Source organism: Lipophrys pholis, assembly GCF_963383615.2.
Source record: "Lipophrys pholis genome assembly, chromosome: 18".
Taxonomy (NCBI): domain Eukaryota; kingdom Metazoa; phylum Chordata; class Actinopteri; order Blenniiformes; family Blenniidae; genus Lipophrys; species Lipophrys pholis.
In genome coordinates this window covers 16,239,473-16,263,575 of record NC_137646.1, presented here as the reverse complement: position 1 = coordinate 16,263,575, position 24,103 = coordinate 16,239,473, and the positions used below count along the sequence as shown (strand labels likewise).

At 43.7% G+C, this 24,103-nt stretch overlaps 1 protein-coding gene across 1 annotated transcript; it reads right to left on the bottom strand.

The window, feature by feature from the left end:
* Positions 1-583: 583 nt before the first annotated feature.
* LOC308124037 (uncharacterized protein) lies at positions 584-24,103 on the bottom strand. The gene is made up of 3 exons (XM_080486817.1): positions 23,870-24,103; positions 9,376-9,425; positions 584-2,875 (listed from the first exon to the last, which is right to left on the bottom strand). Exons 2-3 carry the CDS (start codon positions 9,405-9,407, stop codon positions 2,104-2,106), a joined length of 804 nt encoding a protein of 267 aa, XP_080342943.1. The 5' UTR covers positions 9,408-9,425; positions 23,870-24,103; the 3' UTR covers positions 584-2,103.

The following is a 24,103-nucleotide window of genomic DNA, read 5'->3' as shown; positions in this document are numbered from 1 at the left end:
AAAAAAAGGCGATATCATCTCATTGACTCATTGTTTTGTTGAGGACAGCGCGCACCAGCCCCGACACCGTCAGCAGATCGGAATCATTTTCCAGTCATTTTCTGTTGCAGTTGAAGTTTCCATGGTGCGTGTGTGTGTGTGTGTGTTAGTGCACTGTGTGTGGCATTGTGTGTGCGTGTGTGTCAAGGACAAAAGACCCAAAGGTGTTCATTAGTCAAGAGCCCGATGCCCTCCGGGGCTCCGACTGCCGCAAACGGCGAAGATTAAACGCCCGGTCCCGCGGTGATTCGAAGGGATGTGAAGCAGAGAGAGTCGTAAACAAGCGTTTTAATATAAATAATAAACGTTTAAACACGTTTCTGATTGTTTTTTTTCTGAACAGAAACAAGACAAAACACCAGGGGGTGTGCTGAGTTTGATTCTACACGACGACGCTCCGAGCCACTGAGCGTGCAACTTTTTTGAAAACGACTCTTGACGCCATTTCAAAAGTGACTTTGGCCTTCAACCTGATTGAAAACCGCCATTGGGTGAAAACAAACGACAAATCGAAGCAGACCATTTTTTTTTTTTTTTTTTTTTTAAAGCACTTCTTTTTAATTTTACAATACAAACATGAGTCGAAATGATTTGGCAGGAAAAAAAAAAAAAAAAACGACGACTGAAAAGGGAAGATGCGGTCAAAACACACATTCACTCTATTTAGCGTCGTCAGCGTTTCAAACGTGCTCTGGTCCTTTTCTCCTGCGTCGTCGAGCCTCAGCTAGTTCAGTTGCAGCTGAACTAAAGTCACAGGCCGGACGAGAATCGCGATCCCCTCGGTGATCTTCGCTGGTCTGGCGAAGACTTCAGGAACTGTTTCAGGTCTCAGTTTTTCCTCAGCGACACGTCATCCAAACGGCCTTTATACGCCACAATTCAAATTAAAGTCTGACACCGTTGGAACACCTCTGACATGGTATGCGACCGCGATTCTTATTTTCTTTTATGTGCCGGCGGATAATACGCTCGAAAACGTGACACGCATGTGAGTAAGCGCGGCTCTCCTCCTCTTCCTCCTCTTCGCAGAATCGAATCTTATCGTATCTTATCTTTGTGGCAGACGTATCAAAAAAAAATAATAAAAAATATCGGCTTAATAAGAAAAGATTACAAATACAAAAGGACGAGTGTAAAAAAAAAAAAGGAAGCGTATGTGTTAGCCTTTAGCATTAGCATTCGTCATAACCAAAACACGCCTCACGTTTACTTCCTGATTTTCAAACCATTTGTTTATTTATTTATTTTTTGCAATGAGAAACAAAATCAGCTCAAGGCACTTTTACACCCCCCCCCGTAGAGCAGTTGTGTACCAGGATTAAGGCTGCGTGACATTAGGTAAACATGACATTATCGATATGTTTTATGTTTATGTGCTTCAGGATCTCAAATATCAGTGCTCTTTCGCCGACTGGACAATTTTTGGTGATTTTAAAAAAAACTAATAAAAAAATCAGATTTCAATGTGTCTGATTATAAAAAAGTATAGAAAGAGGTGCTGTCGATCCAACTCCAGTATACATGGGCGTTTTTCGGGATATGTAATCTCAATCAAAGCCCTTTCAAAGCTGGGATTTTTTTTTATATAAATATTAGAAAAGCAAAGAGCTCGCCGAGCCAACGCGCCGTGTGTCGTCGTGCTCGAGGGCAGCGCGGCCAACGTGGCGAAGCAGTGGGTCGGGACACGCAGGCTCCTCGTTCGAACCGTGGAGTGTTAAAATACAGGATTGGATAAGGCTGCGGGCGATTCCCAGTCGGCACACTCGTGGCTTGACAGTTGTGGCTTTTTACGCAGACTCTGCAGCTTTGGGGGGGGGGGGGGAGTAGCCTCCTTCACAAGGCGGACATTGTCTTCTGTCAGTGTAACCACATCAACGAAAAAAAAAAAGAAACTGTTCAAACATACATCTGTACTTTTCTTGTAAACAAGAGTTTTCCTTCATTCAGTCCATGATTGTTCAGAATTGTGGCAGAATTTTCATGGTGTTTTTTTTTAAGATGTTCTTTCAAAGTTTATTTTTTTTCCCATTTATTTCCCGTGACGAGAGAAAACACACAGGTCCGTCACTCACACTCCTCCCCCGCCGTGGCGGCTTCCAAGGCGGCGAGAGCCTCCGCCACCATGGAGTCCGTGACGCTCTCCACCTCGTCCGCCTCCACCCTGGCCTCGTCCTCGCTCTTCGCCACAGAGATCCCGCTCTCCAACGTGGAGACGTCCGGGGTCTTTGGCAGCTCGTCCTTCGTGTCGGCCGACGACAGGCTGGTGGTGCTGGTGTGGATGTCCACAGACAGGACGCTGCCCTCGTCCCCCGTGTCGCACGGGTACTCCGGCGTCCCGCCGACGCCTTCGTCGAGCTCGTCCGTCGACAGGCTCTTGCTGGTGGTCTCGCACTGGGTGACGGAGCCGCCCCACCCGTTCCTCACGTCGTGGTGGTCTCGCTCGCCGCGCATCTGGGTCTCATAATCCCGTATGTTGGGGTAGACGGGCACCTGGCTGGGAACTTTCTCCTGCATCGCCCATCTCGGCCCCACGGCGTCCGGCTGGATGATGTACAGCCCCCCCTCCCCGGGCGGGGGCGGCATCCCGCCCTGCCGGTAGGGCTCCTTCACGGGCGTGGGCGCGGCGTGCAGCTTGTAGTTGACGTGGTTGTTGTCCGCCTCCAGCCGCAGCGTGCTGTCGTTGGACCTGTTGTAGCCCAGATTGTGGAAGCCCTCCTTCTGCTTCCGGTGGGGGCTCAGCGGGTCGCCGCCGGGGACCCCCCCTGGGAGGTGGTGGGGCTGGTAGAGGGAGTCGGTCTTCCTCACATCCACCGCCACCGAGGGGTCGTAGATGTAGCTGTCGGAGACAAGAGGGCAGACCGAACATCGTTAACTCGAAACTTGCTCACCTTGCACCCGAGTAATGAACAACCACACGTGTTTGTATATTAACCTCACGTCGCTAAAGCTGCAGTGTTGAACCAGTTAAGGTATGAAACATAATTCCTTACCACAATGACCCGGCACGACCCGCTGCCATTCGCCCGAGACGTCTAACTCAAAACAATGTCCGTTTACCGGCAGAAACTGTGAAAATGTCATTTTCATGTTGGGCCACTAGTGGGTGCTGTTGTTCATTTTTGACAAAAGTTGCATTTTCAGCGGCTCTGAGCGTCACTGTTTAATTAACCCATATTTACACATATTTTAAGACAATGTTTTGAAAAGTTGACCATAAGTTGTGCATTTTACCACTTGTGGCACGTTTTCTGCTGTTTGAGGCCCCAAAAAACTGTGTTGGCTTTACAGTGAAAAAAAAATAAAAAAATTCTATGATTTATTACAAAAACCTCTTCATTCAAAAAAAGTTGAGAGCATAAATGTCTTTATCCTAAAAAAAAAAAGCAGAGCATTTTTCCCAAAACATGACCGTGACTTCGTGTGAACCTAAACCCACTTTTCAGACTTTTTAATCAGCAAACAAAAGTTCAAACGACGACGGCAGCAATTCCCCTGTAATCTCTCCAGGAATTCTCCTCGTCTGGTATAAAAGCCGGCTTCGACACTTTTCAAACAATTCAAACTGCCCACAGGAACAAGCAGGAAGAATGACAGATAAACTCTCTATTTCTTTTTCATTTTTTTTTTTTTCTTCTCTCCCATCATTTTGTCTGGGCTTCAGATGTTCCCCACAAATACCACCTCGCAACACCCCGGGCGGGCGTGCGTGCAAAACGGTGTTCTCCACCAGTCTGCAGCGAGCCGGCGCCGCCCGTGTGAACGTCAGATATATTATGCAGAGTGTTCTGGCGAGGACGGCTGCACAGGCCTGACTGCACAAAAGGAAACGATTTTCAGAAGCGGCGGAGACACAAGCAACTTAAAATAGCGGCGGCGTCGTTCTGTGTTTAGTTCATGTATTCTGTGGATTCTGTCCGTTACTCCGCCTCGTCCTCGTGCAATAGTCATAGTAAGGGTGTAATAGTAAGAATATAAAATAAAAATATATCACGGGTTACTTTCTGACGCACTGCATCCTGCTTCTTGTGTTTCTGATTGTGGAGGATTGGCAGCATTTCTCTGCCTGCCAGGCCACGTGGCTCCCCAGTTGGAAGCAAACTCGGGAGCCGCAGCTGAAGAAAGCTGATTAGAAACAATCAGCAAAACAAACGAATGAATGATAATCACGATACAGCAACTTTAAAAATGATCGTTTGAGTTTGCTTGCGGAAACGCTGCAAATAACAAAGAGCCCTGATTATACGCCGTACTCCTTAATCAGCTCCTTAAAGAAAAGCCACGTACTTACAGCTGCCTAATAACGTTTTCTCTTTGCAATTGGAAAACAATTATAAAATGTCAGGACGTAACGCAGCAATATGGAGGCTGTGAAATTTAACCCCTTCAGTATGTAAACCACGGGCTCTCGGGGAGATTTGTTGGATGCCCGGGTTGCTTGCGGCGCTGAAGGTTGATAAAGGTCCAAGACTAATTACGGCCGATACCTTAAAGCAGCCCTGAGCAGGCCGTCGCGACTGTCTGACGCTCCCACTTTGAAGTATTTTCTCACAAGGGCACGAGTCCCGTCTCTCGCAACCAAGGCAGCGCTGGGCTTCCATCACGGACGGTGTAACAGGCTGTCAGACATCGCCTGCTGCGAACCCCTCATGTTTCTTCGCGCCTCTCCTGTTTTTCGCAGGTTTCATTTGTTTTCTCCTCCGCTGTCGCCCCGGCGGAGCGGCCTCCATCTCGCGCCTCTCCAGGTGCTTCCCCTCCACAACAGCCCCCCCCCCCCCCCCCTTCCCGCCAACTGTGATATAGCCGCAGCTTCCATCCCCTGCACTTGACTTCTCCTTGATTTGAGTGTCTTCCCTCAGGCGCTTTTCCACCTCCTGCCTCTTCCTCTTCCTCTTCCTCCTCCTGTTCATTTGTGTCTTTGTATTTTCACTTCTCCCCTTTCAGCATTGGTGAACGGAATAAAAACACTAAGTCGATGTATTGTAATGTATTGATTGATTCCAGAGCAGTCTTTTTTTTTGTTTTACCTCGAACAGTGAGCAGGCACAATTAGGTCACCCGCACACACACACACACACACACACACACACACACACACACACACACACACACACACACACACACACACGCACACTTATCTTCACCCTCTCTCACCCCTCATCCTCCCCGTCGCCCTCTCTTCACAGCGGAAAGCTGAGAAAATGAATGTTTTCTATTTCTTTCGCTCCTGGGCAGCGCCGCCGCAGCGTCCTGGATGCCAAGGTGAAATTTGAGGCGCGTTTTCAGGGAAAAAAAAAAAAAAAAAAAAGAGAGGGAGAGAGAGAGAGAGACACACAAGGTTTTTTTTCTCATGAAAAAAAAAAAAGAGAGCAATAATTCATAAAGCGGGATAAAAGCTTTATGGGAAAGTGAAACTGTATTTTGATCAACGGCAGGAGACCAGACACTCTATCTTTCAAAGAACCAAACAAATAGCTTCAATGTTCTTCTTCTTTTTTAGTTTTTTTCTGATATATTCATGGTTGGACTGCAGTCTTGGGTACAGTAACCTAAAAAATAAAATACGGTTACTAAAATATCCTCAGACCAAAACCGGAAGTCCATCAAATCCCATACAAAGATAGATAAAGCACTGTCCATTTAACCCCTCCATGTTTTTTGGGCCAGTTTCAGGGAAATTCTTCCAGTTGTCATGATAATATGGTTGCAATAGATACATAAACAGGCATAGGCAAATATAATACAAGGACATAATCCCTCCAGCCTTTTCTGTGATTGAATAATAAGCCTTTTTCTTTTTTACGTAACGGCTGTAAGCAATGTGACAATGTTCCTTTGGTAACCAGATTGAAATCAAACAAAAGATTCAAATCCACCTCATGATTTTACCATCAAATGGACGAAGGCAAAGCAGTGGGGTTTTAACAAGCTAAGACTTTTTTTTTTTTGCATACAAACTGTCGCGGTTGATTCTTGGGAATCCCTACTTTCGGTGTGGGACCGTGCTTATGCAATACGTTTTCCTTAGGAGCTCTCCAATCCTGGATGTCACACTTTTTTTTTTTTTTTATTTGCATCCAGGGATCACCGGTCAAGAAGCTGTGCGAGGCGCCGGGCTCGGTCTGCCACTGACTGAGAGCAATGAAAAGGATTCCTCCGGCTTCACCCGCGTGATGTGACCACACTGCCAACTCGCTTCTGGTGCACCAAGAGACTCAAGCTGATTACATCTGTTTTAAAATACAATGGGCGCGAGTTCGCCGATGGATTCAACGCCGCCAACGCCATTAGACTTGCGATGAACATCCTAATGTTTGCATTCAATTCGAGACGCTCTGTCCTTTTAAAGTTGGTGGAACTTTTTCTACCCCGTGGGAGGAAGATAAAGCTTGAGTTTGTTGCTGTTTGGAAAGTTTGGAAAGTTCTGCAGAACAACATCGTGGAGCTCTAAAGACTAAAGGCCTCTTCATACTCCAGAAGAACAAGACGAAAGTTCGGCAGTGCAGGGTCCTGTCGAACAAAATGACGTCATTTCCTTCGGCCGAACAAATTTGTTTCGGCTGTGCCAACCACCCTGGCCGAACTATGTAGGAGCCGCACTGCCGAAACTTCTGCACTGCCGTGTGCTGCGCATGCGTGTTCTAGTTCGCTCATGACTATCGATAATATTTTAATAATATTTAGCTTGTAACAGCGCTGCTGTACGAGCGCCGCAGCTCGTTAAAATGTCGGAGTGTAGGCTGACGTGATGCACCTGAACGCATATCGAACAGCTGTCAGCTCCTGGAGTTAAAACTGGACTAACATCGCGCTCGGACAAAAACTTTTTTATAACTGAAAAAGTTCAGAGAAATGTATTTCTGAAAGCACTGGAGGCCAGAAATAAACTGTGCAGTTGAAAAGTCTAAACGCCGCTTCACAGACTTGTGCCTGCTGTGAGGGGGCGTGGCCTGCGAGTTTGGCAGCTTCTTATCGGAGTATGAACAGTCCTGCCGAAAAAGCTTTTTTTTTCTGCTGCTGGCTGACGTCACTGCCGAATTTTCTTCTTGTTCTTATGGGTTCAAAAGGGAGTATGCAGGGGCCTTTAGTCATGTTACAAAGACTTTTTGAAGTTCTGTGTCAGCAATTCAGCGCCATAACACTAGGGGGCGTTGAAATTTCTGAAGTATCTGCTGTGATATTGCTTTGAAAGTTGTTGGTAGAGTGAGAAATAGGCTGTGGGTCGACATGCTAAGATCGATGTTTTTTTTTTTTTTTTTTTAAACTATATTCTACCAGACTTAAATATATTATGATACGAATAAGAATGACATGGCGTGAGAAGTTTTCCCGTGTGCCGGCCCAGGGACTCTGAAGCTGTACGGTTGACCCAGTAACCTAAAGACCCACCCTGCCCAAACCCCAAACACCGCTAATCCCAGAAATGTGACACTCCAGACAATTAGGGAGGTATGTGTGCGTGCCACGAGCATTCACATGTGTGTCTCTGACATGGAAGAAGAAGAAGAAGAAGAAGAAGAAGAAGAAGAAGAAAAAAAAAAAACCGCACAGGGGGGGGGGGGGGGAGGATTACAACTGTGGTATGCGAATCACAGCGTGCCCTTTTCATTAATCCGCAATCAAAATCTCGTTTCCCGCGGCCGCGTCTCGTCTTCTTGTTTACTTGTCGGCGATGCCGAGCCCCGGACAACGACGCCTCGGAGGCCTTTAATGAACAGACAGTCCTGCGAAGAAATACAGTAACCAAGGGCGATGGGTATTGGCATATTGACCCACAGTTTGTACTGAGAGCCCAACGTGAGGCTTATTATGAATGCACCTTTCACCGTCTGCGCGAAACGAGACAGAAAAATCATTACCTGCGCGACAGGTAAGAAAGTCGATAGTCGGAGGATGCGAGTCGCGAGGGAAGCTTTCCCCAAGTTTCATTCGTGGTCAAATTCATCCAAGTAGCTAATTATTGATTGAAGATCCTGTAACTAACCCAAGTTTTTTATTAAACAAATAAACAAACTTTTTGAGAACAGCTTTTTTAAAAAAAAAAAATATTTCTAATGCTCTATGATCCGTGAAATTGATCGTCAGAGTTAATGCTAAAATTGATATGTTAATGAGCTTAAAGTGACGGGGGGGGGGGGGGGGGGGGGGGTCGTCCGTTTACCACATCCCACTGTCATGTTTTATCAACACAATACTTTGACACAAATTACAGCTGAGCTCAAAGCTCCTGTAGGTGTTTTATCACCCCCCCCCCCCCCCCCCCCAGCATGAATGTTAACGCTCCATCTCGAAACACAAAATTAAGAATGTACATACTTACATATCAAATAAAAATATTCTGCTAAAAGAAAAGAGATAAGAGGGAATATGGGTTGTTGTATAATAAGTCATTACAGGGCGAGGAATGTTTTATTTTCCATTTGATTGAAGGGGTGAGTAATTTTGAGCTAAATAAACTCTGTTTTATGAATAAAATTAGGCTTAATCTGAATAAATATAACCTAATAGGACTGCTGATGATCATTTACGCCATTTTTTTCCCCCCTGTAGCCTGAGTGTAATGAATATTAAATGCGCAAACCCAAATAACAAAAGAACACACAGCTCACTATATTTTGAGCAAGAACGCTCTTGCCTGTGAGCACTACATGTGATTACATGTGAGAGGGGGAGAGATTTATTGCGAGACTAAAGAGTTTGAGGGAGTACAAGGGAACACAAATGTGTTTTAATTGCTTCAATCCAATAACAGAGAGAAAACCCGACTGCAATTTATTCCTCATTAGTCATACGCTAGAACTTTTCTACATATTTGAATGTGCATTTTCAGTTTTTTTGTTTGCAGCATCTTTTCTTAAGGTTCAGTTTTGGCTGCACTGGTATATAATTCTCCTTTTAGTCTCCTTAAGTCTTCAGACCATCTTTAATGAACTTGACAGTTTTAGATTGGTTCCAAATGATCAACATTCGGCCATTGTGGTTTCCTCTTCACCTGAGGAGACGCTTCATGGCTCACTATACACCATCGTCTTGTACAGAGTGGTATTACAAGCAAGAGTGGACATTTTACTTTGGGCGACAACAAATTGAATTCTCAAGAGCTTGCCTTTTAAAGTTTTTATGTAGGCCCACATGTCCTCCGAGAATTTGTTCAACCGCTAAACTTGACAAATGACATTGTTGGTCATGGGGCAACAGTGTGAAAAGAAATCTAAATTGGGCAAAACAGATGAAAAAAAACAAAAAAAAAACCTTCATGGATACGATGGAAAACGCAGAAACGAGGGTGTTAATGCACTGAATCTAAAGAAATGTGTAAAAAAAAAAAAAACTCCTCACCTTTTGATCATCCTGCAGCATCGGCACCCCATTTGGCCAGCTGTGTGGCGCTGCGGAGAGACATGAACAAAAACCATTAAAGTTTAATCACACACACACACACACACACGCACGCACGCACACACAGAATTGACTAAGTGACGCAGCCAAAAATGTCCAGCCACAAAGCTCGCGTCGTTTTCTGTCCGTGACATTTTCACTCATCAAGGAAAGGTTGCAGCAAACACAGTTCAAGAGTCGCTATTGATCAAACAGTTCACCACCTCTGACAATTGAATGGGTTTTAAATGAAGCAGGTTTTTTTTTTTTCTTCCTTTTTCTCAGGATTTCTTGAAGATCTCATCTCATCGGTCAAGTTTTTTGCTTCGCCCTTGGTCCCAAGTGTGTTTGGACATGAGGATGAGAACTCTGTCTGCCTGAAGCACTGATAAAGATGTTTTTGCCATCAATCACCGTGTGTGTGTGTGTGTGTGTGTGTGTGTGTGTGTGTGTGTGTGTGTATATCTATGCGCAGGATGGGAGTGACCTTTTCTCTCCTGGTGGTGTGTTTCTCTCGGCTTTGGCATTTCATTGCCTGGGTAAATAATTAATCACTGAGTCTTGAATGGGCTTGTCTGAAAGCAAAGGAGAAAGAGGGATCGACAGAGGTAGAGGACACAGTGTCTCTTAGTGGAAGACGGGGAATGGTGTGTGCCCCGCAAAACAAAACAGTCCCTTTGACTGTGCGGGACTTCCTTTTTTTACCTCCAGCCGACTATTGGATCAGAACGGGAATCGGCTCAAAAAAAAGATTATACAAACACACATCAGGAGGCAGTTTTAGATGCTTTATTCCAAATCATTCTCATTAAAATGGAAGTACAGGACTTTGTCAAATGAAGCGAGGTGGAGTTATTTATTAACTCATGTTAATGCGTCCTGAGAGAAGGTTTGAAGCCAGGTGAAGCCGGCATTTATTCGACACGCATGAGAAAAGAAGTCAGAGGGGTTGTTGTAGCAACAACAACGACCGCCCAGGTGGCGAAGACTGACCCCGTGGGGGACGGGACACGAAGGGCCCTGGCCGAACAGTGGCCAGGAGTCGAGGGGCGACATTGTTACCTCTCGTTGAACCCAAGCAAGGGCCTGCCCACACGAGAACGACGTTTCGTGTATCCACGTCGTTTCATGTACGTCGCCCCACCTCCCGACCCGATAATCCCGCGGCCCACCGCGACGTCACTTAACAACAACAATGGCGGACGTCGTGCTCCACGTCGAGCGGCAGAAGCCACTGACGCACGGTCGGCTTAATAAGGCGATAGGTTGGATTTCTCGAATATGAGTGTCTTCTTCCACGTTTTTCTGTGATACTGAAAACGCTATAAGGACTAACACTGCAAAAACAAAAAATAGAAATCAGCAGCTGTTCTTATGAAGTGTACAGTTCTTGTTTTGTACACACTCCTCCTGTTTTTCATTATAGTGTATCAACGCTTTCTAGATGTATCATGTAAACAAGAATTTAGGAGGTCACCTTCATTCTTTGGCCATAAAACAGGTTTTTCTTTGACGATAAGTAAACCCACAATAGAAAACAATCGGAGTTCAGAACTACTTTCCTACAAAACCTTTGACTGATGGACCGTAAGAGAAAAAAAAAGGAAATCCAAAAGAACTATTTCTTTGACTGAGTTACGCACTTCTAGGCAATTCTATGTGATCTTCTCTTGAAAACAAACGTAACATATTTTTCCATGTTCAGTTTATCGGGCCGGCTATAAAACAGTCTGCTTTTGAAATCTCTGGGCTGAAGAGTCTCATGAAACAGATGCAGCTCACCAAATATTGCTCAGAAGAAAGTAAAAAATACACCAGACGGGGACAAGAGAGCACTTTGTTAAGGTATATTACTGGAGTAAAAGCAAGTTTAAGAGAACTTTATGAGGAAATTATGAATGGGGACTATAGACACACAAAAGAATTGATCGATCAATGATGTTTTTTTCACTTATTCTTGATCCACATGGCTCCATGGCACAGTGGGATCCTTTTATTGATGAGATGTGTTTTTGTGCCGTCTATGCAAATCTGTTTGAACTATGATTTAAAGAAAGTATCAATGTGTGGGCAGTCATCTGTATCCATTACTCTATATAAGTAAAGCCCGGCAACTATGATGTAAGGGGTTTTAGTTGCTGTGGGACTCATCCATCTTTGTGTAAAATCCCGGAGGGAGCGAGCTGACTGCTCCTGGTGGGCTCCGCCTGAGGGGGGAAAGGGCTCGCTTTAAAGAATAAATCAAATATACATGTGGGAACAGATAGTTTGCTCCGCCTGTGAGCATCAATTAAAAAAAAAGTCCTCAGATCTGCAGAGATATATAGATATAAATGAACAAGCAGCTGTACAAACAAACTTATCACTCCGAGTCTGTACACAACCTTCTGAGGCCAGGTCACATTTATTTATTTTTTTCCCAGCATGAAAGCCTGTATTATTTGTGGGAAAGCAACAAAGCATGACTTAGGCTCTCCCAAGACGTTAATTATCCTCCTACAGGTCTGCTGCCGAGCGCAAGGGCATCAAAATAAGAGTCCAGAGCCGGAGCTGGGGCGAAGGAGGCAGGGAAGAAAAAAAAAAAAAGAAAACGCACTGAACAACCTCTCGTCTCCGAGCGCCCACTATCCTCTTCACCGAAAGCGTCTCATCCACTGACACCTACTTCAGAAAAAGGGCCGGCAGACGCGCACCCCGCCAAGTGCAACTTCCAGAGGAGGAGAGGGTCGTCCAGGCGGCGCTTCAGGAAGAGCACCTTGTTTCACACACTGTTGCTCCGCTGAGCACCCACCCAGCCGAAGGGCGCGTTATCTTTGCAGGAGGGAAGCAAGAGGGGAGGTAATTTCCCAGCAGGCCCAGGGAACTCTGGCATTAATGCAGCGGCCGTATTAGACCCTGCACTCGTCACTATCAGCCGACTGTTACAATTACTGTTCACATTCCTGCAGGTCAATAATCATCTGACAAGATCTGGGTCCGCTGATCACTCGGGCTGCCTCCTGCTTTCTCGTCGCTGGGCGGCATTTCCGTCCTCGTGCTTCGTGTATATTCCACATCTCGGCGATGCGTTTTGCTGTGGGCCCCGTGTGCGCCCTCGGGTTTGTTTTAATGGGCCGGTCTCCGAGCCTCGCAGGCAGCTCGGATTTGTTTGGGGACCACATGCAAACTGAGAGTACTCTCTGCCAAAACACGGCGATCTTTTTTATTTGCTGCAACTATTGCTAAGCCCTTTGACATAATTGATTTGGAATAAATCATGAGCAGGTTTGCTTCCTTCCTGAAAACAGGTTTTCTCTCCTGATTAAAAAAAACAAACAAACTATGCGCCAGTAAAAGTTCTGTCGCAGTGAAGTTCTGACTCAATAAGTAACTTCAGGATGACTCTTGATTCTGTTGATTTCCCGGCGTCTCTGTCATGGTTTCCCCGAGTTCTGGTGTCCTGTCTGGTAGTTTTTCCTGTGTCTAGTTGAGGCTAGTCTGTCTCTGTTCACTATCTCCGCGCTAGGCTAGAGCTGTTAGTCCCATACGATCAAAGAACACTTTGTTTTCAGACTGTTTTATCTTGTGAAACCAGCCCTCTAGTTTTAGTTCGGCAGGCAAACACGGTCCTTACTTGAAAGATTGAAATGTTTCTATTTGAGAATAAAGCCGGTACAGGTCATCAAACAGCATTTTCGAGTTCAGCCGCTATAGGCTTAGAATGTCAATAGAAATTACAGTATATTTTAGTTAGTCAGGTGACAACAATTTTATTTATATCGCCCTAATGACTAATGTTTCCATCTATCTTTCATCAAGCTCTAACTGCTGCTGATGAGTGAAAAGAGTCTCAGTCGTCACGTCACCTTTCTTTCTTACTGTGCGTCCGCACTGGGCCCTAATAAATACATCAAATTTACTCATCATTCCTCAAGAACAACAGGGCTTAACAACCGGTTTGATGACAATGGTTGATCTGTAAGCATCAGCTGTGTAATGAAATTGCAAAAGCATTGATCTATAGTTTTACTACAAGATTAATGAGCCTATACTGTACACAGAAATCAGTCCACAATAGGCCTCAACTTGCATTTAGCGATCCATTTAGCAGTCGACCCTTCTGCCGAGCATTCGTTTCGTGGGTATGAGCAAAAAAAGCATTGATTCTATTTGCTGACAAAGACATAAACAAGCAAAACAAAATCCTTACTTATAAAGTTAGGATGGGTACAAGGACACAAAAGCGTGAGCACACCAAAGAGAAGAGGATCCTTTCATGGTTTGCCCTCAAGTTGTTCTCATGACTTTCTCTGTCGCGTGTCAAATCATGGGAATTGAACAAGCTTTGGAAGAAGCTGAACGCTGGAAAACATGGTTGTGCTCAGCAAAATTAGACGATACAAAGAACCGTTTAAATATTACGGCGGCAAATGGACAGTGGCGCTGTTTACATAACTCTCGGTCATTCCTCGGATAGTACTGCGACACAAAACTGCTTTATTTTCAAAAATTCAACAAGACGATTCAACAAGAGTTTTGTAACTTTTATGCTGTTTACTTTTTTTAATGGTCAGTAAATATAATATTCAAATTGACATTAGTGTTTATGTCAAATGTTTGTACGATAATTTTAATACATCAATTAAATGGTTAAAATATAAGACATTTAGGCCTTTCACCCCCCCCCCCCTAGCCTTATTAGAATTTAATAATTTAAAGGAATCCAGAAGACAAACTACTTATTTTGCTGTGTTTTCCTTGATGTATATCTCATCCAGTGACGGCACAGCAGCAGTGGAAAGGCCAATAGTTGGCTGACAAGAGTCGGAAATAAAAGCTCGTTTGCATCGGAATGGAGTTAGGTTGCAAATTTGCAAGGCAAAAACTGGCTCTGTGTAGTCTGAGCGCTGACAAGTTGATTGTAGTTCTACCTAAACATCCTGCAGCTGGTCAGCAGAAACCTCTTGCTGTCAGAGGGGAACCGGTCCCGCGGGCCCGAGATGATAAGGCATCGTCTTGGCCCGAACAAAACCGAAAACTGACCTCCTCCAAGCAGCTGGGGGGGGGGGGGCAAATGATTAACCGGCTCTTTACATTACGTCACTGTTCCGATAAACTAAGTGGCAACCATGTTAAGACTCAAAGGCAACTCCCAAGGACTCAGCTTAAAGAAAATGACAAGACAAATACGCCCAACAAGGCAGGCTGATGTATGTTCTGGCTCCAGTTGGTCTACTTGACTTGCTCTGTTAGCAGAGTAAATAGCCATAGATACACACAGAGACGAGAAAAACAGGAGAACTGCATACTAGTGCGGTGAACACCCAACCTTTGCTGTCTGTTTAAGGATTATTCTCCTGTAAAGTACATCGAGATGTACTTCTGCACAGTCCCGGCTAGAGAGGCCTAAACAAGTGACCCGACTCCCCCGCACACTGCCAGAATGAAGGACGAGAATAACTTGTCGCCACAAGACGACTCGAAGTCGCTATGATCAATATTTAGACCTCGGGGGCCACAGTGTGTCGGTTTTAATTGGTTGTTAGGGACTAATGTGGAGCTTTTCATCCACCTTATCAGTCTGAAAGTGCTTTGCATGGTCAGTCACATTCATCCAGTCACCCACACACACACACACACACACACACATGCTGCAACCCGGAGCTCAGTGACTTTCTAGAAGATACTTCAGCACACGGCGAGGCAGAACGTCAGATTGGCATCAACCACTACTGTGCTATGAAGAGCCCTGCTTGTGTAGTGTAGCAGCTGGCAAGGTACCACCGCGTCTCTGTAGCTTTTCTCAAAGCACTTTGGCTGCCTTCCACTCTCTGAATCCATGCTTCCTGAGCTAATAGGTAACTTTTATTTGGCTGGAGATGTGAGGAGACCCCTTTATTTCTAAGAATAGAAACTATGATGCATCGAAAGCCTCTCGAGAGCCAGTGTGTGATCATTCTGGACCAAGATTAATCATAGCGTAATTACTTACAATCCAGCAAAGCATAAATATATAGTTTACTAAAATAGTCACGGAATCAATGAGAATTAACAATGGAAGGTAATTAGTCTAAAGTGTTGTAATTATGTACTCACAGAAACAACCTTTTTTTGCGGGTAAAATATTTTTGTGAGCATCTACTATTGTGAATTCACAGTCAGCAACTGTACTGATTGGTTGAACTATAAATCTAAATAAATGTATTTTGTGACTTGCTGAATATCGACTTAACAAAGAGAAATAAACAGATTTCCACATCTGACTTCAGTTGTATTTGTAAAGTCCCAAAAAGTCTGCACGTGTACTGAATAGTAGCCGGCACCTGATAACACGTGCGCTATCACAACTTTATGGCTATGTATTTGTTTTACTGTTATCAAAGAGAACACAGTATATTCCAATAACACTACTGTACTTAGATTTTTTGGAAGATTCAATGCTCAATACAAAACTCATCATCAAAAGCAAAGTACAAAACACGATGTATTCACAGATTAAAATACTTTAAATTGAGACGAGTTAAAATATGCTACAAGAGGTGTGTCAAGCACGTTTTAGTTCAGGAGGCACATTTGGCTGAATTTCAGCTTGAGTGGATAAGACCGGTAAAATAGTGCCATGATAACCTTTAAGGTCAAGGTTGAAAGTTTTTCTTTGCCGTAGTGCAGAGTGCACGTGATAAAATCTATATTTTCACACGAGAAAATGACGCAGCATCTACTGTAACTGCTTAAGTTCTATGTTGTATTTCACTAAATAAACACCATGAATCAACATGCTGAGGCGCACAGATACGTAAATAACCAGCGGAATTGATTCCGAGCGCACATTATGGCTTTGCGTGCTCGAGACAGTCCGTGACAGTGAGTGCTGCAACGCAAACCTGTCAGTAATGAGCGCTTTCTGTCAGCCTCGAAAGCCTCCTGCAGGCTTTACTGTAACCAGCAGCAGCTCACCGAGATTCACATCAGAACATCCAAATGACCAATCATGTTGTTTCCCTGGAGACTTTCCAAACTCGTAATGAGATCAAAGATACAATCTCTGCGTCAAATGACTATCATTCATTCACATACTGGCCATTGTTGGCCCGGCAATAACTGTGCTTTATCTGCTCTCTGTGCCATTCAATATATTATATATTGCCCCAGTCTTTTTTTATGATAGGGAAGATGGTCCCAACGATTACTGAAGGGAAGAGCTATTTCTGTGCCGGCAGCTTGGCTGGCCTCCCACTTTTTTTCACTTTCGGAGTTTTCTTCGTCGGAAATTGAAACATTTCATCTTGGAGAAACAGGTGCAATAAAAGTGAGATTGCTGTGGAGTGTCCTCTAAATGTGGAATGGATTGAAGACCGGGTTATACCCACAGAACCGGAGAGTGGATGCTGCGGGAGGAGAATTTCCCCCGAACAGATAGGGCCAAAAATAATTCTTCCCCTGGAAACAGTCCGGTCAGAAGCGATTTCACCTGCATCTAGTTTTGTTTGGGATCAGGAGCTATTGTGTGTGTGTGTGTGTGTGTGTGTGTGTGGTCGGAGCGGTTGTTCTCGTAACAATACTAAATGAAGGGTTTCATTACACGAGTGGATGATACAGCAATTGTAAAATGACTCCAGCTCGAATCGAGGGCAGACAACCAACTAGTATGAATAAGAGACTATTTCCGGGAAACCATAACGGCCGGTGGAAAAACAAGTGACACAGTTTTAAAGACGGAATCACCTGCAGTTACAGTTAAACTGCATAATGATAGACTATTCCAATAGATTCAACGTCAACCGCAACAAACTTAAATAGCTGACACTTAAAAAAGCTGAATGATATTCAGGAGGTTAGAGGTTATTGGAACCGTTCAGTTCTGACTTTTTAAATAATTGCTTTATTCATTCAGGGAGGTCTGGCTTGACGTAATGGAGCCGCATATCTAGTCTAGTAAATAACAAGAAAGCGTTTGGTACGGGGATCAAAACAACTCAAATTGACATCTTAATCTGTCTCCAAAGCGAACCCATCATCGTCATCATCATCATCCAGGCAGTACAGCAAGTTAACCACGAAGGTGTCAGCTATTTTAAACCTTTGCGCCGCTGCTCTCTCTGGTAAACCTCCCACAGGTACAGCTTCTAAAAAATCACAGCCATTGTTACTAAGAGAAGGTTATTTTTAACCATTGGGCATAGCCAAGCCAGAGGTAAACGAAGAGCCTGGTTTGCTGAGATACGGTATAAAGCTAAATGACATGCGATTATGTTAATAGATGATCCGTGAGCGTAAACTCTCCTCCCCGCATTTGCATATTGGTGAATCCAAATACGCTTCATTGTGTTACTTTCAGACACTTCCACACACCTTTGCGTGCAAGATCAACATGTTTTAAAAGCTCAAATCAACTCTAATATTATATTAAGGTGGTATTTGATACCGTGACAGAAACTAAAGCGACCTGATCTCTGACCGCTAATGACATTTCAATATAACCAACCGCCCTCCTCCACCTCTTCTTGCGTGCCCGATACTGACTGTGGGCCTGAGCTGCTGGTCCAAATATTATACATACCAACACTTCAAAACTAAATACAGGCAGGCCAGGGCTATAGACAAAAACACTAAAATCTCCCTCGCCTTTTTCTGCTGGTTGCAACTGAATAAAGTTTCTCAAAGCGGCTGCTTGAGGCTTCGACAAAGGCGTCGCTTGTTTCACCAACGGCTCGGTCACCTGATTAAAACAAACAGAAGTTTGGTTTATGTAAGCAGCGTGTCACAGTGTAGGAGTCATGATTTATATAATTGGCAATTACTGCGGAGTTTATGTGTGTGTGTGTGTGTGGGGGGGGGTCATGTTCATGTGGGTGACAGGGGAAGGGTGTGGTGATGGAAAAGTGGGCCAACAGGTCTGACATCCAGCTCGCCGTCTGCTGTTTCATGTGTTTTTCATCCTTTTCTTCCTTCTACGGTGGGTTCTGTCACACGTGCTTCACCGACAGACCAAGACGCTGCAGCAGCGTCATTCACGATCAATATTTCAGCTATTTGGTTTATTTCATGTAAATTTTCTGATGTTCTACTTCGACGCACTCCTGTTGTTGTACTTTGGAGGATCAATCTTGGACCAGACAGGATGAATCGATCTGTCAATGCACACCGACCCTGCTGCCAGCTCCTCAGATGTGACGATCGCCAGCCTCCCAATTTCTTTCATCGGCTTAAAAATAATATCTTTGTGTCTACGTGAAGCACAACAAGGAAGTTCAAAATTTCACCTCGGTTAGTGGGAAAAATTTATGTTTTTCCGAAATATCCGGTGCAATGATTGAGCTCGAGGCTGATACATCTCCTCAATATTTGAATATCTCCCAGCAAAGACAAATAAGGAATGTGTCGCTGCACAAGTACTTAAGTTCCTATTTTAATTATTACGTTTCTGTCCAAAGTAGAGCCTAAACAGACTGATTTAAATAAGGTTATTTAAGTTGCTTTACACATGCTGCAGCCGTTGTTTTTGTATTTGTGGAATTTCTTTCTTCTGTTGGTTTAGCTTGTGTGTGAAACTGTATGAACTTTTTTTTCGCCTCTTATTTCAAACATAAAAGCCGGAGTTGGAGAGATGTGTGTGTGTGTTTGTGTGTGTGTGTGTGTGTGTGTGTGTGTGTGTGTCATGAGACTGAACTGTGACTGCAGAGCCGCTCCCGGATTGTCAGCTTTAGCAGGGGTGTGAAGGTGAAATAGAAATGACCACTTTATCGCCTCAACTTTGCAGCTTAACAGAGTCCCGCTGAAGAAGATAAATAAAGGTGACATGGCATTAAAGCATATGGCGGCGGAGGGGGAAGAAGCGTTTAATTGATTAGTGCATCATGAACGACAGATTGCTGAAATAATAAAAAAAAAAGAAAAAGTTTTGTGTTGTCCAACACACTTGTTGAGTTCTTTCTTTCGCAAACTCAATATCTTGTTTTTATTGTCGGAGGGAGGACAAAAAATAATGGCCAGACTGATGGCGAAACTGAAATATTACACAAATAGAAACCAAAATATATTCCCTGTGTGTCTGGAGGCCTGTGAATTTAATAATAATCCATTTCAAAGTCCTTCCACTCGGATGTTTTTTTATGGAAATTCAGCATAGGCTCAATATCTTTTGCATATTTACATAATTTATCAATATGATTTTAATACAAAGGCACCAGTAAAACTGCGACCGATGGGAGCCGATGAGAGAAACAAGTCTTCAGACAAATGAAAGTGAGAAAACGGCTTCAGCAAGTTGGATGAAGCATTTCAGAAGATGGATGGTGACTAAAGGATGAATGAAGTCGTAAGTCAAGCCGTCAAACTCTCTCTCTCTCTCTCTCTCTCTCTCTCTCTCTCTCTCTCTCTCTCTCTCTCTCTCTCTCTCTCTCTCTCTCTTCTTCCATACTCAATCCTTTGTTTCCGTTGTTAATTCATCTCCCCAAGTCCCGAGAGGACCATGTCGATGACGTCCGGGATGATTCTGCATGGGTTCTCTCACCAGTCGATCCAGTCGAACGTACTGTGCAGTTCATCAAAACCAGCGTGCGCAAATCGCAGAAAACAACTGCAACTAATAAGGCTGCGGTTTTCACAGTCTGTGTGGGACTTCAGAGGGACTAAACATCAACAAGGAGGCGGGCTTTTATCTCCACCGGCGTTCGTTAAATTAAAACACAATCTCAAAGTAATACAGAAAAACAAAGCAATTACTGGCTGGGTTTTCCTCGTGGTGTGACCCTCTGCGTCTCCGTGCTGAGAGAGAACTGCAGCACTCGATAAGGTGGTCAATTTAGACCTCTTATCAGCTCCCAGGCTTTAACAATCCAGCCCAAATGTCAATACACGTTTTTTTTTTTTTTCAAAGCTGCTTGAATGACTGCAAAAAAAAAAAAAAAATGCTGCCGTCACAATCGCAGCTTTGGTCCCACTTTTCATAACTTGCATATACAGAAGATGAGATAACCCGCCACACCTGATAACACTGGAGCCATTCATCTCACCGGGTGGTGACAACTCAAAGAGGCAAGAGAACCGGCGACGGTCCGAAACTGTGGATTCACACCCCTTATGAGGGTAATGTTAACGCGCGGAGGTGAATCAGGGTGGCGTGATTCGCCAAGTCTTACAAGCATCGGCAGTTTCAACGTTCTAACGTGTCATTACATAAGTTATTAATCACTGCATGTAACGCCTTCTCTAATTTCACCTGTCGTAAAGCTCGCTCTGTGTGTGTGTGTGTGTGTGTGTGTTTGTTCATGGCAGTTCTGTGTGTGTGTAATATGATGTGCTTTGTCCAAAGCATCCCTGTTCAGATGGCCTTGGGCAGCAGTCTGATGAAAACAGGTTCTGTCTTCTCTCCATTACCCAGCAGCCCGCACTTATCAATAGCTCTCTCTCTCTCCCCTGTTTTCTCTCTCTCTCTCTCTCTCTCTCTCTCTCTGCAAACAGACCTGCTGCTGTCTTCCTCCCGTGAATCCTCCTGACCCACCAGCCTTCGATTCTACTTGAGCGAGAAAACAAGCCGATGAGAAGACTTTTGGTTTTTTTTTCTTCTCTCTTCTCTTTAAATAGCGGGAAACTGCGTTTTTCCCTTCATCTTTAACAGGCAGAAAACTCCTAAGATGAAGAAAAGAGGTTTTTCTTCAAAAGGCAAACATCTTCACACGTCTAACGTCCAAAGTTTACCAGCGCCACTATCAGCCTGCAGAAAATGTTCATTCTTCCTCCCGGAGTCGCACTTTTTACTCTGCGACCGCATTTAGAAAGGATGACTGCGTGGCAATATGGTTCATTTGAGAATATTATAGGAATTCAGCAAACTTAATGGCGCAAGTGATGTTCTGAATTTATGTGAAATGGTTGGATAAGATAGGAGATTGTTTTCTCTTTCGGCAGATTTTTATTTGAAGTTGTATTATTCACAAAAGACTGAGTAAACATATAGGTAGGGTGTAATTTCCTGCTGGGCATCTCTGCCTGTCACAGCTCCCTCCAGTGCCCGCCGGTCAGCTGCAGGGTCATCAGCCAGATCGGCATCCTTTTATATGAAGTTGTATTATTCACAAAAGATTGAAATAATCAATATGAATAAAAGTAAATGGATGATTAAAGTGTTATTTCATGACTGTTTATTGGACTGAAAGGATATGTTTACATATTACATATTCTAAAATTATTATTATTATTATTATTATTATAAAACTGTGTATATAACTATATCAAATGCATAACATTTAGAACCCTTGTTATTACCACTCAATAGTATTTGTCATTCTACTTCTCTAGTAATTATTTACCATTAAACAAAATTTTTTTTTACTTACCATTAAACAAACAATTTTTTCATTTAATCCACTCCTATCACCCCATTTGCTTTCTTACTACATTATAAAACTATCATATAACCTTTTAATCATGCCGTTATTAAAGAAAAATAACTGAATGATTACACAGCACCGCAAATCTGTATTGTAAAACTAGTGTTTTGCTACATATATTCCTTTGGAAACATAAAACAGGGATAAAATAGACACAAATATCACTACAGACTCAATAAAGCCAACCACAAAGTCCTAATTTTTTAAAGAAACGCTTTCACAGAGCAACACATCCTCAACTATTTAAGGAGGAAGACCACCTGTACCAGTGATTCTCTCTCCTGTAAAGTAGAACACCAGCAGGAGCTCCGTTTCATACGCTCACATCCTGGTTCAGGTGTTCTCCTCCAGCAGCTCTGGTGCAGAGCGAACTCGGCCAATGGGCAAATAGTATTTGCATAGACTTTGTAATGCCTTGTTCTGTCTAACGATGCTGCCGAGTGGGCGGAGCCTGCGACTGAAGGCAAGAAAACCACAGCTGTGCACGGGGTGGAAGTCACTCAGTCACCATGTGGTAAATCCCACAGGTACATATGACACGCTGGTTTATCAGCAGCTGCTCGCAGGTGGCCGTCAACGCCATGTAGAGGAGAGCTGGACATGACAGACGGGTTGCAGGCCCCTCGACTTCCCTGACCCCGGGGGTTCAGCCGGGCAGCGTGTTACATGTGCAAACACAGCCCAAGGCCGCGTGCATGAGCCAACCCAATCAGGAGCGCTCGTGCTATTCCTCCACCACCTCCACCTCCCACCCACAGAGAGAGAGAGAGAGAGAGAGCGAGCAAACATCCACAACGACAGGCCTCCATTAACTTATTAACCCCACCTGCACAACATGCGCAGGGTGTTGTGGAAATATCTAGCTGCCATCAACAACAACACATCATGAGATTGATCATTTCTTTTAAACGTTTTGGTAGGATTGATGCTGTCAAAACATGAAACAAGTGAAAATACATTCTGGATAGAAAACATTTAAAGCCTTTTCTGGAGTGATACTAGCGTTGAATCATACAATTTGGCCTAAAATCAACTAATGTCTAAAGTTTAAATATATATATTTTTTTCAAATGAATGTTACAAAGCGATTATATTAGTGTCGACTGATCCTAAAATCTGGCCTTAAATAAACTGAAATTTAAAGTCTATCAAACACATTTCAAATATTTAGCATTGTAAAGTTCTTTTTATTAAATGACATTATTTCTGTCCTGTATTGTTCTTGTTTGGCCAAACAAATGTTTTAAGTATACCTTACATAACATGGATCTCTGGACTGTCATGATAGAAGTAGAATAAATATATCTAATGACAGCAGGTGTGGTGAAAAATGTACTCCAAATTACTGCCACTCGATTGTACTTTTCCATAAAACTACACAAAGAATTTACTTTCTATAACATGTAATAACAATGTTACGAGCAGACACTCACTTTAATTCACCTGCACATTTTTTCTCAAGAGCAACCAGGTGTAGACAAAAATAAATTAATTAATTAAAAAAAATACACCTTGGAAGATCAGAATAAACGTATTGACGGGAGTACATAAGTATTATTGCAGTAATTACTTCCACCCCTGAATTCGAGTAACTTAAAGCTTGTAAATATTTGTAAAGCCATCATGCACCCCTGATTTTCTATGTTGACTTCATTAACAGCGATCAGACACGAGACACGAGTTTTATTCACTTTTTAGTGAAAGATGGATGGGGAATACATCACTTATTTATCAAGTATTTTTTATGTGGATCAACTTTAGTGTAGTTTCTGTTACTTTTTATACGTGCAACAGGGTGTGTATACACAACTTGCTGTGTCAGAGGGAAACTGTTTTATTATAATGGTTAAAAAAAAAAAAGAATACAAATAAAAATAAAAGACTTTTCTTGTGTTTTATTGACTGTAACAATTCCATGTTTGTTCTTCGGAGGCGGGCGGACGCCATATGGCTGAAACTCACCTCCACCTGTCGCTGCGATCAGCCGCTCGAAGAAAGCCTCAAACCACACTTTAACAACTTTTAGAAGTAACTCTGAAGAATAGTGGAATCATTAAGAAGCAGACCGGAGGGTTTGGACCTACCTGTCGAGCTACGGGGGAAGGTGTGGCACTTCTAGCCGCAGGTATCAAAAACGCCTGGATGTCATTTAAGTCGTTTCTCTTCCGCTGTTTAAATGTCACGACGTGGGTAAGAGGGGGGGGGAGGTGGTCGACATGTTCAGGTGGAAGCGGCTCTCCTGCCTCGGTGTGGCTTGAGGGGAAGAGTACCCCCGTCCCGGTGGTTCCTCGGTGCCATGTCCCCGCTGCCGGCCGCGG